The following is an 18,884-nucleotide window of genomic DNA, read 5'->3' as shown; positions in this document are numbered from 1 at the left end:
GTAGACCACTGGCCTAGCATGCTGGAAGCCCTGGATTTGATCCCTAGCACTGAAAAAAAAGCCTTTGAGATTATTTTTTCTTTTGTTTTCTTCCTGTTTACATTTTATGTAGTACTTACTCTGTTAAACAATATATAATATAGCGACATCCATAATTTAAAAATATTTAGTAGCCTCACTAAGAAAAGTAAAAAGAAAAAGTTGAAAGAAAAACTTATAATACCTTTTACTGAATGCAACATATCCAAAATATTTTTTCAATATGTAATTACTATAAAAATTATTAATGAGAAATTTTACGTTCTTACTTTTTGGAACCATGACTTTGAAATGCAGTATGTAGTTTACATTTATAGCATTAGTAATCCATGCTAGCCACATTTGAAGGGCTGCATAGCCACATGCTGTTGGCTACTAGACACAGTAGCTCTAGATCTTTTCTCAGGGACAAGAGCAACCCTGGTCATGGCCTCAGTAACCTCACATTTATTCAGTGACTCACTCACTAACAGGTAATGTTTTCCTGTGCAAAGTAAATTGCCTTCCACCTTGGATTTTTGTGAAGAATGGAGTCATGTACTCTGTGAGAACAGAAATCCTGACTTTATGTGAGGCTTCGCAACATTTTCTACTTTCCACATGTGTGCATATGACTTATCAAGCCCACTTGTAGCTTGCAGTCCACCGTCTCTGAATTCATTGCTTGCCCTGAGTAGAGCTTGGTCTCTGCTGCTGGTGGAGGATCTGCTTCTACCCTCCTGCCTCGACACTAGTCCCTAATAATGTGACAGCCTGGCCCCTTGGTGAGTGTGTGTTTCAATATCCCAGACAGTGTGCTAAGCAGTTTACGGACACGGCAGTAGGAAGCCTGCCAGTGGCTTCTCACTCACTTGGAATCCAATCCAGACAGGTTAAAGGGACCTGCTTGATTTCACCTTTGGCTTCCTTGGAAATAAAATTCCCTGCCATAGTCCCATTTCCTTACACTGCCCTTGCTATCCAGGCCTCCTTGCTCTTATTTGTCCCACTTTAAGCCTTTTTACATTCTGTTTGTCCAGAACGCTGTTCTTCCGGATAAGTATATGGTTCATTTCTTCCTTTTATCTAGGTCTTTAAGTATCCTAAGAGAAGCTCTGTAGACATTTCTAATTCAGCACCATTATCACTTTCCATTACCTTGCTCTGTCTTATTTTTCTTCAAATTAATAATCACTACCTTAAATTATGGATCACTTTGCATATTAATTTGTTATTTGTTTTTCCTGCTACAATAGGAACTCCATTATAGCAATGGACTTATCTCATTTGTTCACCATTTTGTTATCCAAGCTTAGAAGAGTATAAGTACTTAGGAAGAAAATGATAAATACTTGAATAACTTCAGGTACCCTTATCTCATTTAATCCTATCCCAATCTTTTTGTTAAAAAGACAGACAGTGTAAGAGATAACATATAACACGGATAAGTTCCCACAACCATTAAATAGCAAAGCTGAAATTTTAACCCAAGTTTGGGTGTTTTTAGAGCTAATTTCTAATCACTATACTTTCCCACTTTGGGGCAAAACAAAAACCTGCCTCATATGCTTTTGTGTCCCTATAACTTCTCCAGAAAGAACTTTGGCTTTCTTGGTGTGATTTTTCTACATCTTCCCATATTAATAGATTGTTACCTAGCATCAGCCAGAGGAAATGGATGGAGAACTTCATAACAGACTTCCAGAGTGCTATCAACATATGCATTGAGGTTCCCAGGGCAGTCACTGAACTGACAGTGATGAAAACAGATTCTGATTGCTATAAAATTGTCCCTTCCTTGAGTTTATTTTAAAGTGTCTGTGTTAGGTGATACCTGAAGGCTGTACTGAATAAAAGGAGTGTGAGGCAGCTGGCAAGTAGTGAATCATCCGTAACATGCTTCACTGTGAAGTCAAGAGACAGTTTAGGAGGAACAAATGAGTCCTTCCAAGTGCTTTGATTTTTCATTCCAGCCCAATTCCACAAAACGGCACTGAGCTCTTGTTTCACACCATGCCCTGGGCTCAAAGCCAGGTATACTGCCTTGGTTATCTGTTGGTATGTAACAGCCACTGTAGCTTGAGTGGTGTACAACAGCCACCATTTTACTATGCTCGTAAACTCTGTGTGTCAATAATCCAGATAGGACCTGAGGGGATAGCTCATTTCCCCTTGGTATCTGGGCTTCAAATGACAAGATTTCAAGGGTGGAAGAAATGCCAGTGGCTGGGAAGTGGATCAACTGAAGGCTTCTTTGCTCCAATGTTCATTGTTTTTTATTTTTCTTGAAGGCTGTGCACAGCTGGAAGTACCAGCTGGAATCTGTTTATGATCCTGTCTGTGTACCTTTGGCTCTTCATAGCATGGCAACTGGTTCTGAGATGTGTCTTGAGATGAAACATCCAGAAAATGAGCACTGCACGAGCTGCCAGACTCCTTCTCACCAGCCTTGGAAGCAACCTGTTTTTTGCTTTTTTTCTCTTGGTTATATATTTCTGAAAGCAGTGCAGATTCAAAGGGAGCGTTATTAGATTGGACCGCCTGATAGAGGAGGGCAGGGTTACATTGCAAAACAGCATGTAGGCTGGGAGACACTGTTGTGACCAGTTTTGGAAAATATACCACACACCTGGAGAAGAAAATGATGTTTGTTACTACCTGTGAACACCAGGAGTTCAATCACTTGTGGAGAGGCAGGTGCATCAGGTTTCCATCATGCAGCTTAAATTTTTTTAGGAAAGCACCATTGGCTCACTGTGCCCACATTATCTGTATAAACAGGGGGTTATTTGCCCTGCCTTACAAATGCCTTCCACTTCTACCCCAAGTTTTCACTGGGGTAATTTTCATAGATAGCTGCTTTGCTGAAATGACTCAGTATTTATCTTTAAAGTTTATATCTTATGTCATTTTGCTTGGCTAACTCCTACTCAGTCCTTTCTCTAATGCCACTTCCTGCAGAATGTCTCCCCAAATCCTTGTCTGGGCTTTGTCCCCTTGCTGTATATTATGATGGCACTCTGCTTACCTCTTGTCCTAGCAGCAATTATCGTAGACTAGAATAGCCATTTTCATTTCTAGATTGTAGGACCTGTAAGAGCAGGGCCAATGTCCACCTTTCACATTATATTTTGTAGTCCTAAAACATTGCTTTTATTCAAGTTTTTGTCTGTTCTTTGTACATATTTTGTCTTGAGGGAAAATAGCCAACTCAAAAGAAGAGAGAAGGCCAAGAAGTTACCCTGATGTATTTATTTCTTCCTCTTTCTTTTTTCTTCTTCCTCTTTATTCATGGAAAGGGTCAATCACAGATAACTTCTAGCATACTTATCTTATGTCTACTGGGCCCTGAGCTAACTCTATAGGTGAATTCTGCAACCACCAAAGAAAAAAATGTCAACACCTTATGAGTGGTATTCAACCAAGAAGGAGTACCATCCAGACGGTTGTAAAGCCGAGAGAACCGAGTGTCTTCCTATCATCCAAGGAATTTCTTAAAAAATTCATCTATCTATCTATCTATCTTTCTATCTATCATCTATCTATATGATTGATTGAACCCAGGGTCTCCCACTTTCTAGGCAAGCACTCTACCACTGAGCTACATGCACAGGCTCCAGTGACTTTCTTTTGAATACATATCCCTAGGAAAACTCATCAGAGGGGTGAGGCAGCAGAGATGGATTCTTTTAAGCTACTTTCAGTCTCAAAAGATATATCCTTTTATGTTTCCAGAGGGATATTTCCTCTGCTGCTTCACTAGACATATTTTGTTTAGCTTTCAACTTTTTGTAGTTTTGAGCCCAGCTTTGTTAAAGAAAGAAAAACATAGCAATTATTAGGCATCTACTCTACAGTGGGCTTTGTCCAAACTTCTCAAATTGTGTTTTTCTTGATGCTCAAAATACTTAGCAAGATAAGTACTAGAAATTTTGGGGGGAGGAATATTAGTCAGTCAACTACAGTTGGTAATGAAGGATGAATTTAGTAGAAATGAAGGAATAAATTGAAAAGCACAATGATAAGAATAATACATTTTCAGAGGCTGCATTTCCCTGTGATTCTGCTTTGTTTTTCTTTCTAAAGAAAAAGGATGGAATGAAGGCTTAAAAATAAAGGAGACTTACTGGTATCTTATAGCTGGTTCATGTCGGGGCTGTGGTTCAAGCTCAGTATTGCTAAAACCATTATTCTTCCTCTAACCCCCAAGTCATATGATGTCTTTATTGACATGTGTATCCAGTCTCCTTTCCCTCTGTCTTCTGTGGTCTCTTTTTAGGGAATATCAAAGGACATTGGGACTTGACACTTCACTGCCATTTCAGCACATTATAGTGTAAAAATTATACATAAGTTTGTTTATACACTTCCAACATACAATGGCACAGGTTAAACTTTCCCATTCTGAAATGAAGAAATGAGGAATAGACAGAAATTAGACTAAATGAAGACCAAACCCAGCAGGGAAAACATTAAGTCCTATAGCTGAGTGTCCACACTCATGATGATTTATGGTAAGATGTGAGATTCAAATGACTTAGGCAGTCATGCCCCTATGGATTTGCTGGTTGAAGCCTACATGGCCTCTCTCTTGGGCTGACTCTATTTATTGCCTGTAGCTTTTCTGAGGAGACTTTCCATGTTCCTTCCGTCTCCACCTTCTTGTGGTCGCCACTACCTTTGACTTCAACCTCACAGCTTCATGCAGTAAAGCTCATGGGCTTCTGGAAAGAAGCATGACCCTGTCACATAATTTTGTCTGCCATTCCAGACCTTCTTCTAAAATCTGAGTGGAAGCCTCCATGACCCCATAACTCTTGCATTCTGCATTCCTGATAAAGCAGACCAAACAGATGATGCAAAGGTTGGCTGGCAGATTGAACAGTAGCTGGGCCCCCTTAGATCATTGCTGCAGGAGCCTCTGAGTGCCTGGATGATCCAACTCAGGGATATTCTTCCCAAGGAGGTCCTGCATGAGCAAATGTCCCAGGGACTCTTCTCAACTGAAAGTTTTACAGTTTTGTAACCTATTAGCCTGTGATGGGTGGGGTCTTACTGATTTCTGAGACGCCCTCAAGGCAACTGTCTTCTTGTCCTTGTCCAAAGAACTTGGCTTTTTTGTAATGCTCGTATTTTCAGCAGTCTTAGTTCTCCTTTGCTCTAACTTTGCACATATTTCCTTTTTGGCGAAACTTTAGACTTTTCAAATCATTAAGCTCAGCCATTCGCTTCTAATTCTCATTGTAGATCTGGCTACAAGCAGCCAGCTGCACTCCTGTCACAGACTGAATGTTAGGCTGCCTTGAAATTTTCTCCACTAGATTAATTAGTTCATCATCTTTAATGTCGGTCTCCTGTGAAGTCTCAAGACATGAAGGAAATGTAGGCACATTTTCTGCCAGAGCATAATGCATATGTCCTTTAGCCCAATAGCCAATGCAGTCGTTGTCCCCAGCTGAAACCTCCTGAGCCTGGTCTTCACTATCTGCATTTCTATGCATGTTCTGGTCTTCTGAGCTCTGATCAGAATTTCCCATTATTTCAGCTTATAGAATTCTAGGAGTTCTCTAGCCTGCATTTCCAAATCTCACCTAACTCCTCCTGTAAGCCAGTTCCAAAGGCTCCTGATTCACATGGGACACAGCCACGGCCCCACTCCTGGTACCAGTGTTCTTTGTGAGTTAGCTTTCCCATTTCTGAGATGAAATAACACAGCAACTATTTATAAGAAAAGAGGTTGATTTTGGATCATAATGCAGGGGCTTCAGTCCATGGTTGGCAGGCACCAAGACATAAATGAAATGGTGAAAGGGCATGGTAGAGGAAAGCTGTCCAGTCCATGAAATCCAGGAAACAGAGAAAAGAGGAGCTGTGGACAAGAATGCTCCCTTTCAAGTCACATTTCTGGTGATTGCCCCCTCTGACCATGCCCCACCTCTGAGTGTGAGACATTTGAGGGACATTTTACATATAATCCTAATATTCAATCAACTATAATTTGGTATGGTGAAGAATTCAGTAAAAATGAAGGAATATGATGAAAAGCATCGAAATACAAACAGCACATTTTTAAATGTGCATGTTTCCCTTTCAAATTTTATCTTTATCTTTGGAAGCCATAAGTCAGCTGAGCTCCAGAGCACCTGGACCAGGAACCACCATCACTGATGAACAAGAGAAAAACAGAATTTTCTCTTTGTCAGTCTTTCCTAAAGTTGTTTTTGTTGTTCTGAACCATTACCTTTGTTTCAGGAATGAAAAGAACAATGCATTCATACTGAGAATCCCGAAGGAGAAGGCAAACTTCTGTGATAAAGAAAAACATGACTGTAGCATTATTTTTCATTGTTTTAGACATTTTCTTCAGAGTTTCTGTGGGTAGTTTCAGAACTAAGAAAAATCACAAGCCACTCTCTCCACAGTAGAGAGATAAAAGGCTTCAGAAAAAGTGTCACTTTGGGAATGCTTATGTGACCATTACATGAAACCAAAGTCAAACAAACAGCTTTGTTTCTTTCTTTTATGCTGGTTGTGAGTATGGCTATTGGACTAGGTGTTTTAGAAGAAATCCCAAAGCATTGGAGCACACAGTTCAGCTATTCATTAACATTGTAGTTTAATGATGCATTTCTAAATTATCCCTGTGGAACAAAACTAACATTTACTGAATTTGTAATACTTGCTTGGGATGTTGCTAGACACTGTTTGCATGCTCTCTCCATAATCTTCATCATATCTCGGTGTGATGGATCTTATGGCTCACATTCTTAGGTGCCAGTGCAGAGGCTCAGGGACATTACAAATACCTGCAGAGGTCCCAAAGCCATTGAGTGACAAAGCTGAATGCAAACCCCATTCTGTGGCGAGGCCTAGGATCCCTGGGGATATAGAAGAGAGTGAGACTCCTAGTAGACTTTTCCTGGGCTCCCCATGGGAAGTCCTCATGGACACCGAGTCCAACACCACACTGTGATGACGTTGGCGATGAAGGGGACAGTGGATCTGCTGTCTTCAGAGTCCCTCCTGGGTGCCAGTAACAATACTAATGCTTTACAAAGTTTATTCCCATGCAGATTCATTATATAAATACTTCTTGAACATCTACTTAGTAGAGTTTCTTCAGATCCTAGGAAACAAAAATTAAGCCAGTGTTTCTGCCCGTTAGTCCTGGTATTGCTGTCTGCATTTCACACACACAGGAACTAAAGCCGAGAGCTTCTTAAACCTCCCACAGTGGCAGGCTGGGTTTGCATCCCGGGCTGTCAGCCTCGGAAGCTTTGCCTCTTCCCGTATACTCCTGTATCCGTCTGAAATTCATTTTCTTTCTTCTGAGTCCCTTTGAAACCCTGGAAAAACTCCATTGTACGGTGATGAAGTATACATAATAATTGTAACAATGTCACAAGTTTAAAATGAATAAAATAAATAGTGGAAGTGCTTCCTCTTTATCCTCTCTCCAGTTCTCCAGTGTAAATCAATATTAATTATTTAAGATATGTTTTATGGACTTTTATATGTATTCACACATATCATATGTAATGAGACTATATATTTTATGTAATCTGACGTATTTAGTATATCATGCAGTATCTGTGTATCTAAGTAAAATGCTCCATTGAACTGCTCCTTTGCGCTTTGATTCTTAACGCTGCAGAGGAATCACAAAGGATAACAGCAAGTTCCCTCCCCACTTCTTCCCACTTCTTCTCTGTAGCCACACTGCCACCATACCATTCGGACTGTCACTCTACTCAGGGATCTGAGTTATGGACCACTTCAGTTCTGGAATTGCAGAGCATCTGCCCCTGGGGCAAAAGTGAATGCACCCTTCCCAGGACACCATCTTTCCTGGGGGGCGCTGGGGTTCATGTTTGGGGAGCTAGAAGTGAGGTGAGCTGAAGTTACACACGGGAGAGGGAAGAAGGAGCCTCTAGGGTTCTAAGGTGGTGTCACTCAGACTGGGGACTGTCCTCCAAGGAGAGCTGAGTTTCTTGTCTGCTCAGAGTCTCAACTCTCTGTTTTTGGCAAGACCAGCAAGACCTCTGGCCTCCAATATTTATTTTGGACAGGATAATACCGGTGTGAGGCTTGGACAGGCCTCCCAAAGCTTTTGTCTAAGACTCCAGAACTGTAGTGAGAGCCTGCTTGGTAAATGGAGGCCAGTACTAAACCAGAGTTAGTTGTCCATTCTGCACATAGGTAACTTAGAGTTGGATTTATTTTAACTTAGAAAAATGATGCTTGAGGTCCAAAACTGTGATTTTGTAAGTAACCTATGTCCCTAAACCTAAAACAGATTTTCAGACATCACATTTAGGAAACTAGGAATCATTCTGTAATTGATGGACTTATTTTATATATTATATTTTTCTCTCTAATATTACTATCATTTATATGGTGTTTGATAATTAAGGAAGTATGGCATAGCCCTAGGGTATTAGCAAAATAACTAATATTTCTGATCTACTTTCTTTGAAGAACATTTCATCCAAGCATGACCTCTAATGAAAATTTGCTTCACTTTATTAAAACATGGACAGAGAATTAAAAGTGCTAACTTGTTTCAAAACTTTCTTTTAATAATTTTAACATCTTTACTTACATATAATTTGCACAGCATAAGTTTTCCCTTGCAATATATAGAATTTAATAGTTTTTGATATATTTTAAGATTTATAAAATCACTTTCATGATCCGATTTTATAACATTTTCATCACCACAAAGACAAACTTGGAGTCCATTAGTTGTCATTCCAGTAAGCTTTGTCCTAGGTAACCTTTAATCTGCTTTCTGTCTCTATAAATTTTCCTATTGTGGAGATTTTATGTGAACTGGATCATACAAGATGTATTATTTTCTGACTGGTATCTTTCAATTCACATAGTGATTTAAAAAAATTTATTAGTACAGGTTTGCAATAGAGAAAGTTTATGTTTATCTTAGGGAGTAGGTACTTGTATTTAACATATCTTGATTCTATTAGTCCCTCCCTTACCCCACTCTGTATCTCCCTCTCTCTGTATCTAGATCCTTATTTTTATTATTTTATTTCATGTTAGTGACATAATAATTACATTCATTCTGGGTATTTGGTACACAACACATCCTAAATCTTTTTACATCCCCCTTACCCTTTGCCCTTTCCCTCATCCTTGGTCTTTTGTACCCTTTCCCATTTACGGAAAAATTTATCTCCGTTTCCTTCAGAAATGTGGATCAATGGAGCAGAATAGAGGATGCAGAAATAACCGCAGACACATTTAGCTATTTTGATCTTTGACAAAGGGCTGAAAAACATACATTTGAGGAAAGATAGCCTCGTTAGCAAATGGTGCTGAGAAAACTGGCTATATGCAGAAGATTGAACCTGGACCCATTTCTCTCACCATATACTAAAATAAAAATGGATCAAAGCTGTAAATATTAAAACAGAAGTACAAACTACTGTAAGATAAAATAGGAAAAAAAATCACTTGAAGTCCTATGGGATAGGCAAACATTTTCTGAACAGAACTCCAACAAGAGCCAACAAACTGGATTATATCAAATTAAAAAGTTTCTGCACAGGGCTGGAAATTTAGCTCAGTGGTCCTGCCACTTGCTTCGCAAGGACAAGGTCCTGAGTTTGATCCCTCGTACCACCCCCCCCAAAAAAAAACAAAAAACATTTCTGCACAGCAAAGGAAATAATCAGCATTTCAACACAGAACCTACTGAATGGGAATTTTTTTTTTCAGCTATTCTTCAGACAGGACTATTATCCAAAACATATAAAGAACTCAAAAAAATTAGACCACACAAAGCAAATGACCCAATCAAAAAAGGGACAAGGGAAATGAATAGATACTTTCCAGAAAAAGAAGTACACATGGTCAGTAAACATGAAAAACTGTTCAACAACTCTGGCCATTAGAGAAATACAAATTAAGACAACACTAAGATTTTGTCTTACACCAGAAAGAATGGTAATCATCAAGAAATCAAAGATGACAAGGCTGCAGTGAAACCCTTCTGTATTGTTAGTGGGAATGTAAGCTAGCACAGCCATTATGGAAATCAGAGTGCAGATTTCTCAAAAAAACCTAAAAATAGAAATTCCATTTGACCCAGATAACCCCTTCTAGGTATCTTCCCAAAAGAACTAAGGACATCATATTACAGTGATGTATGCATACCCATGCTTATAGCAGCACAATTCATAATAGCTAAATCCTGGAAGCAGCCTGTATATCTATCAGCAGTCAAATGGATGAAGAAAATGTGGTATCTATACATAATGGGATGCTACTCTACTTGGTTATAAAGAAGGATACATTCAAGACCTTTGTTACAAAGTATATTCACCTGGAAAGCATAATGTTAAGTGAAATAAATCAGACACACAAGCTTAAATATTATTTGGCTTCTATCATCTGAGTAGCACAGTACAAATAAAGAACAAAATAAAAGACTGACATTGTGATTTTGAAACTCACCTATGATACATGTTGTAGCACCTATCAGTACTATATTCTATTTTACTGATGAATAATACTCTATTGTATAACTATACCACTTTTCTGTTATTTATCAGTTGATAGGTATTAGGGTTGTTTTTACCTTTTGGTATTACAAATGTTTCTATGAACATTTGTGTGCAGACATTTGTGTGAATATAAGTTTTCATATCTTTTGGATATATACTTAGAAAATAATTACTGGAGTGTGAAAGTCCTATGTTTAATAGTTTGAGAAACTGCCAAATTAATTTCCAAAGTTACTGATATGTTTTATACTCTCACTACCAATGTGCAAGAGATCAAATTTCTCCACATTTTGGCTAACTTATTGTCTGCTTTTTTGATTGTAGTCATTCTAGTGAGTTTGAAGTGGTATTCTACTGTTTTTGTTAACATTTACTTAATTTCTAATGGTGTGAAGCATCTTTCCTTGCATGTATTAGCTACTGATGTAACTTCTTTGAGAAAAGCTCTAAGTATTCTGCCCCCTTTTTAATTGGATTATTTTTTAGTACTGAGTTTTAAAAACTCAGTACTAAATTCCTTATCAGATGACTGACAAATATTTTCTTCCAGTCCATGATTTGGTGAAAGAAATGGCCTGTGTTGAGCCTAAATCAAAAAACATCATCCCTCTGTCCTACCCCCTTCAAAGTCATTATGACAAATAAATATATCATTACCAGCTGGATTTCATTTTAAGCTCTTCCCTTCTAAGATGTCCTCAACTGCCTGATTTAGTTACTTTTGCTCTTAATTCTCCTTGACCTCTTTGCAGTTTTTGGTGCCAAAGACAATTATATTTTCTCTCTCCTTCCCTCCTTCCCTCCCTCCCTCCCTCCCTCCCTCCCTTCCTCCCTCCCTTCCTTCCTTCCCTCCTTCCCTTCCCTCCCTTTCCTCCCTCCTTCTCTCCCTTCCTCCCTCTTTTCTGTTACAAATGGCTATTTCTATTAGAATCTCTGATAGGGAGTTCAATTTTAGAGTCTCTATTAGGGGCTGGTGATAAGCAAAAGAAAGATATAGTTTCTATCCACAAGAGCTTTGCACTCTAGTGAATAAGGAAGACATTCATAATATGCTAATAACACTAATGAATGTAGATTATAACTATGACTTGCCCTATGCAGGAGAAGTGCTGGGAATTATATGAAAACATTACAGGGGAAATGACTCCAGTCAAGGAAATCCAGTATGTCTTTTCTAATGAGGTAAAAGCTTAGTTAAAATCTCAAGGATTGGAAAGATTATGTAGGTTGAAGAGGGAAGAGCAAATGAAAATTATTTTGATGATGATGAAGAAAACTAAACCATTGTGTTTGGAACAGAGTGGATAAGAATGAGAATGAAACAAAAGTCATTCAGGGATGTTAGCTGCTGGACCTTAGAAGTTGTGTTAAAAATATTTGTCTTAATTTTAAGAATATTGAAGACATTTTTTTAAAACTAGGAATGGTGAGATAATCAGATTTGAATTCCCAAAAGACTGCTGTATGTTCAGTACAGAGAATCAATTGAAGGTGGACAGTAGTTGATGGAGAAAGAGACTTTGGTAAGGAGTAGTCATAACTCTAAGTGAAAGATAACGGCACCATGGATGGGAATCTTGACAGTGGAAATGGAGGTATTAGAATACTTACAAAGAAAAATCTACAGAACTTGGTAACGGAGTCATTACAAAAGATTAAGAGAAAAAGAGGTGTCAGGAATGACTAACAAATGCCTGGCCCTGTTGCTTCTGCCATGCTTGTGACTAAGTTGGTTTGAATCTACCATCCTATAACTTTAGGCTATTCACAACCTATTTCTGTCATCATATGTGCCATTTAGAAAATGAGAAGAGCAGGAAAGTGACTGGTTTCCTTTTTAAGTACAGTGAATATTTTGTTTAAAGCCAAAATAGATTAGAAGTTTTCCCTCTAAAGTATTGTCTCTTAAAATTCCCTGCATTTTCCCTCTGAAAAATCCCTAGACATAAAACAACTGCACTCACTCTATTAGTCAATTTCTCACCACTGAGACACGGTACCGGATACCTACAATTTAGGAGAGGCTTACGTTGGCTCACTGTTTCAGAGAGTTCAGTCCATGTTCAGTTGGCTCCAAGGGAGACACAGCAGGATGAAGGGCACGGAGGTAGAAAACAGCTTATCTTATCACAGCCTAGAAGCAGAATGAGAAGGGAGTGCATGTATTACTGCAATAAGGTGTCTTGAACTCTTTCAGGAAGGTACCTAGAAGGGGAATAGCTGGATCAAATAGAATGTGTTTTTCTGGTTGTTTTGAGGAATCTCCATACTGGTTTCCGTAGTGGTTATGCTAGTTTACATTCTCACCAGCAATGTAGAAGGGTTCCTTTTCCCCCTACAGCCAAACTATCATTTGTTGCTATTTGAATTCTTGACAGATAGCCATTCTTTCTGGGGTAAAATAGAATCTGTGTCATTTTCCTTTGCATTTCTCTAATGGCCAAATATTTTCAACATTTTTTTCTTGTCTTTATTACCCATTTGTACTACTTCTAAGAAGTGGCTATTCATTTCAGTTGCTCATTTTTGATTGGGTCTTTTATTCTGGGTGAGGTCTAATTTTTTTGAGTTCTTTATATATTGTAGACATTAGCCCTCTGAGGAATAGCTGTCAATTTTTCCCATTCTGTGTGTTGTCTCTTTACTCTGTTGCTGGTTTCCTTTGCTGTGCAAGAGCTTTTTAATTTGACATGATTCCATTTATTGATTCTTGATGTTATTAAGTTAAGTGAAATAAATCAGGCGCGCAAGCTTAAAAATGGCATGAATTCTCTTGTATGAGAAACCAAAATCTAAAGGTCAAAATCACAGATAGATAATAGGAAATAAAGAAATAGATCTTTTACAAAAGGGAAAAGGACCAAGAGATGAAGGGATGGCCAACAGATCACAGGGGAGGGGAAGGGGAGGGGATGCAAAAGGATCGATGGGTTAATCACACGCACCAGCTCCAGTGTAATCAGTAAACACTGCGAACATGTCCTAATACACACAGTAAAAGTAGGACAAATGAGAGGAGTGGGGCGAGGTAGAAGAATATCCTCTTACAGGTCACAGCCCAATTCCGCATCCCTCCAAGCAGGTGTCAGCTCCTAGCAGCACATTCAGCTGAGAACTTGTCCGTGGAGTGATCTGATCTAATCACCTCCCAAAAGCCCCACCTTTGAACCCAGAAGACTTCTGGAGAACATTTTGGATACAAACCATACTCGGGCAGATCCTGAAAGGTGAAGAGGGTATGGACAGTCTAGGACCCTCAGAATTTAAGGAACAAGAAGTTGTTATTCCCTGAACTTTCTTTTGGTATCCCTTATGTCCTGGATGATGGACTGAAGAAAGGTGTCACCCAAGCTGCCCTTGGGCACCGGCAAAAGAAGCTCTTGGGAAAACCAACTCCTTCTAGCTAAAGAATCAGGAAAATGAAGGCCAAACAAACTGAAAGCCTTTCTGAAAGTGCTCACCCTCTAGTTTTACGCCAGTGACAGACTGTTCGGGAGAAGCAGGCAAGTCTCTGATTCCTCTGCTGGAGCGATGTTCCTTGAGTTGATCAGGGAGCTGAGTAGCCAATCCCACCAAACAGCACAGACACTCAAACTCCGGAGAGCAGAGCAGTTCAACATGAAGCTGAATGGGCCTGTACAATCTCCTAACCCCACTGCCAGTGTGGCCCAGCAGGAAGCTGAGCTTTCGCTCAGCCAGATTGACAAAGTGGTGAGAGATAGATGGGCTGGCATGAACTTCAACAGTGCACGTCTGAGTGCATTTCCCTCAAGACTGGCAGCAAAGCAGTGAGCTTCCTCTCATCACACTTTCACGACACTGCACTGGGAGACTTAGTACCTGTAAGACAACAAAAGGAAAAAAAAAGCATACGAATTGGAAAGGAAGAAATAGTTCTTATTTGTAGATGACGACTTTCTGTGTAGAAAACCCCAAGGAATCTACAAAAATATTATAGAGCTAATGAATGAATTTAGTCAGGTTGTTGCAAACTACTAGTTCAGCACACAAACATCAGTTACATATCTATATAGTAGCAACCAGTGTGTAAAAACTAAAATTAAATCTGTTTTAGCCTGTACACTTGTTCTGAAATAAAATGAAAGTTCCAAATCCAGCAAAATACGTAAAGGATCTGTATGTCAAATATTACTGAACACTAAAAAGGCAACCAAAGAGTATACAAGTAAATAGAAATACTGTGTTCATGGATTGTGAAACTCCACACAGATAGGATGTTTATTCTCCACCTGTTGATCTACCAGTTGGACACAATTCTTGTCAAAATATCAATAGGCTAAACCTAAAATTTATGTAGAAAACCAGAAAAACTAGAATAACTACAATAATTCTATAAAAGAATACAGCATGAGAATTACTCTACCTGATCATAACACTGTCTATATAAATATGTTAATTAAGGCAGTATGATAGTGGCAGAGAAGTAAACAATTGATCAAAAGAACAAAATGGAAGAACTAGAAACAGACTAATAAAAATATAGCTAATTGGCTTTGACAAAGATATAAAAGCAATTTGGTTAGAAAATAGCTTTTAAAACAAGTGGCGCCGATCCATACAGGCAACTGACTTGTCTATTTTCTTGTCTTTTTCCTGTGACTCTTATCTACTGCCTCATCTTGATTTATAAGCAAAGCTGAAAACCTATACAATAAATGTTTTGTAGTTTATCTAGAAATAATACAGAAAATAATTGCTGTTATTTTTGGTGAAGAAAATTTTGTATAGTTTATTTCAATCTAAATAAAATGTGAATTTTGTTTTAAAAAAAAACAACAAATGGCGCTGAAACAATTGGACATGAATGTAAACAAAAATAAAGTTCTCCCTCCCACCACATACACACAAACTTCAACCTAAACTGCACACTTATACAAAAATTAGATCAGAGTAAATTATGAGCTTACAGACAATTTGTGAAACTTTACAACTATTATAAAAAAATAGAAGAAAATAAAGTGTTCTTACATGTGACATTAAAAACACTATTTTTTAAATTTTTTAAAAGAATACTTTGAATTTTATCAGTTTACAAGAAAGTGAACATTTTCTCATGAGTTGTCAACACCATTTGGCTATTAATTCTGGCCAGAAGTAATTACAGCAGTAGTGGTAGCAGTAGTAGTATTAGTAACTGTAACAGTTCTTTTATAATTACACATTCACCGTATTTTTTGATCAGCTTGTATGTAAAACAGTTCACTGCTCAGCACTCTCTAGGTTCAATACCATTTTATGAAATGATAGGAAAAATGAGGGTTGCAGGAAATATACCGAAATTCTTCTCTTCAAAGTGACTGGATGAATCAAGGCACTAATGATAGAATTTGTAAATACCACAACATCAATATGATTGCCTCCAAGGAGGTAAAGTATTGAATCTCATAAACTTCCAAGATGGGTGAAATTTCTGTAGTGCACAGAACAAGTAGGGAAAGCATCACGGTAAGAGTATAAGTGTTGCTTGAAACCAGGTGGAAAGTATATTGGGAGCAAGGGTATTACGGGTCAGGGAAACAACATGAAACGATGAGAGAGGTCACAGTACAATTATGCGTTTTCAGCACATGCCATATGCAGTGGGCCCATAGAGGAGGGATTACTTCAAAAATAATGGAGAGAAGACAGGCAGGAAAGGACAGTTCCCACTGTTGGAATGTTGCATAAAATCACAATTCCTCTCCATACTGTTCTTTGGCCTGAGTGCTCCTTATGAGTACCTGGCTAAGACAACCAAGACCTTCCTTGAATGTCCAGTTGAAACAACACCTGCAGAAAGACTTTTCTTTTCCCACTATTACAAGTAACATCTTCGCTGCAGTGAATTCTCACTTCAGGTTATCTTTCTTCCTCTTAGCGCATGTGACCACACACATTGGTTTGCCTATGGCATTCTAAATTATGCCTGTTATTCCCATGTCATTATTAATAGTTCATCTTTTCACTTTAAAAGGTGTCTCATTTGTATGATAAAATATGAAGTCACCTACTCAAAACTCTTATCACTTCTCTCTTGTGTGCCTGTCAGTTACATATTGTAACCATTAAAATGTCCATGGGAGTAGAGATCACATCTTTCTATTCCCAGTACAGACCATAGTAATTATGAAATGAATGTAAGCAGAGAGACTGAAAACTCTGGACCTTATGTCCTGAATTTTTCTTCTTTTTGTCCCTAGCACCATCTGCTATTGTATCTGCATATCCTTGGTACGCGATAGGGCTGTGAATGGGATTTGACATCTATGGGTTTCTGTTTTTGGATTAAGCAGTGTGTCCTCGTAAATCTTCTCTTCGCTCTGCTTTCTAACCTGTGCACATTTCCCATTGACGGTTTGGGTTGATGTTAAGGGCTGAAGAAACATTTCTTCGTAAGTCTGTGGTATCCAATCAAGCACAATGCATGAGTGTGCTTTAACCTTGATTGCCTGTGGGTGACTGAAACACCTCTAGTTTGCAAGATTTAACCTTTTTCATTATGAGGTCCTTGTTAGGAACTTGAAAAGAAAAAATTATGAAGACAGATAATATTTCAGTTGATTGGTACATTGATTTAACAATTCACCATACCAGCGACATTGAATTTTTATTTTTATTCCAATTAGTATTATTTCTTTGGAGTTTCTAGCTTGGATTTCCAATCTTGATTTATAACCTTTTATGGTTTCAATAGCCTTATTTGTCTTTCTTCCTAAACTTGTTAAAGAGTTAAACTAGCAGATGTTAAAAGGAATAAAGAGTATAAACTTTCCCATATTGTTTATTTACACAGTCGTTTCCTGGATAACTAATTAGGAGAGGAAAGGATTGTTACTTAGGAGATCTTGGCCTCTTGCCTGTTTCAGTTCATTTTTGCAGTGTGGATCTATTGCCCTCCACATCTTGTAGGCTAAGGATGCCACTGCTATCCGAATACGGCATAATAAAATCATTACACAGAGGCAACAAGCAGGGGTTAAATCTGAGCCCTATGAAAATGGGCCACATGTAGAATTAACCTGCTGGAGACCCTTCAATAGAGTCCTGAGCGTGAATCCGTCTTCAGCGTGACCTTGTGCTCACCATCATTCCCGGGGACCAGTGCTACCCTTTGGAAATACTTCTTGCTAAGTGCTCCTTTGCTAGGCTCTATCAGCACGGTCCTCCTCCTCATCCTTACTCTCTGTTGTAAAAGAGCCATGGTGTCTGTCATATGTTTTTAATCTTAAAGTAAGGCTTCCCAACGGATCACACTGCTGGCTTTGGACTGGTTAATTCTTTGTTGTGTTCTACTGTACATTATAAGATGTGGAGCAGCATCCCTCATCTCTAGTTGCTAGATTTTAGTGCTATCCCCAGTCGTGGCAATCAAGTGTCTTCAGAAACAACCAAATGATTTGCGGAGGAGGGAATGCTAAGTTGCTGCCATTACAACATCTGCCTTGAAGTGTTTTGGAGCAGGCTTGGAAGAAGGCAGAAGAAGTGGCCTTACAGCAGCACTTACCCATTGTGTGACAGTGACCATTAATCCTGATATGTCACCTTCACCGGATGAAGCCCTGGCAGATGACTTGGTGTGTCTGGGTGGGTCATAAGCTTGGCACTGTGTGGTTCCTGGCTTCTTCCCCTCTGGTTCTTACCCTGCTCTGCTTCCCGGCTACCATGAACTAAGCAGCCTGGCTCCTCCACATTCTTCCACCATGACATCTCTGTGTTGGAGCCAGGCAATTGTGGACTGTAATCACAAGCAGATTAAACCTTCCTTTCAGTTGTAGATGTTGGATTTTCTGTCTCTGCTGACTAATACAGTGACACGATAAGCCCTTTGGTTGCTCTGATACTTGGTCGTCTTCTGGATTTGCTGAGATTTCAACCACATCACATACAGACACCCATGCACTCAGTGTGCTCACCATGCGTGCAGCTCACTGTTGTTTCGAGGGTAAGGTCCAGCTAACAGTTTCTGCACCAGTCACCGCACCTTGAGAAAAGCTGACTGTCTCTTTCCTCCTCCCTGAAAACAGAGCACGATGAATGTGGCAGTGGGCAGCACAACTGCGACCAGAATGCCATCTGCACCAACACCGTCCAGGGACACAGCTGCACCTGCAAACCGGGCTACGTGGGCAACGGGACCATCTGCAGAGGTAGGCCTGCCCCTCCAGGTGAGCCGTGCGTGCTGCAGCCTGCCGGGCTCTCGCTGCGCCCGCCACAGATGCTGTCGTGAACACAGCCGGGGTCCTGCTCCTGGTCAGTCAGCTGGCAAAGACCTGGGCAGGAAAGAAGGAAAACAGTGCCCAGGCTTAGCTTTTGGGTGGTTGTGTGGTCTGGGGCACAGTT

The 18,884-nt window shown here is 39.3% G+C and overlaps 1 protein-coding gene across 7 annotated transcripts in view; it reads left to right on the top strand.

The window, feature by feature from the left end:
- Positions 1 to 18,884, top strand: part of Nell1 (neural EGFL like 1) — an 813,237-nt gene that overhangs the window by 504,604 nt on the left and 289,749 nt on the right. For 5 of the 7 annotated variants that reach the window (XM_087211541.1, XM_004851559.3, XM_021263923.2 and 2 more), the window contains one exon: positions 18,569 to 18,709. In XM_087211541.1, coding sequence (XP_087067667.1) covers positions 18,569 to 18,709 — 141 coding nt within the window. The remainder of the gene's footprint in view (positions 1 to 18,568; positions 18,710 to 18,884) is intronic. The other 2 variants (XM_004851562.3, XM_004851560.3) reach the window with 1 other exon arrangement.

Source organism: Heterocephalus glaber, unplaced genomic scaffold (genome assembly GCF_053883595.1).
Source record: "Heterocephalus glaber isolate CG9 unplaced genomic scaffold, H.glaber_assembly_v1.0 deba00001428, whole genome shotgun sequence".
Classification (NCBI taxonomy): domain Eukaryota; kingdom Metazoa; phylum Chordata; class Mammalia; order Rodentia; family Bathyergidae; genus Heterocephalus; species Heterocephalus glaber.
This window is presented reverse-complemented; position numbering and strand designations above follow the sequence as displayed.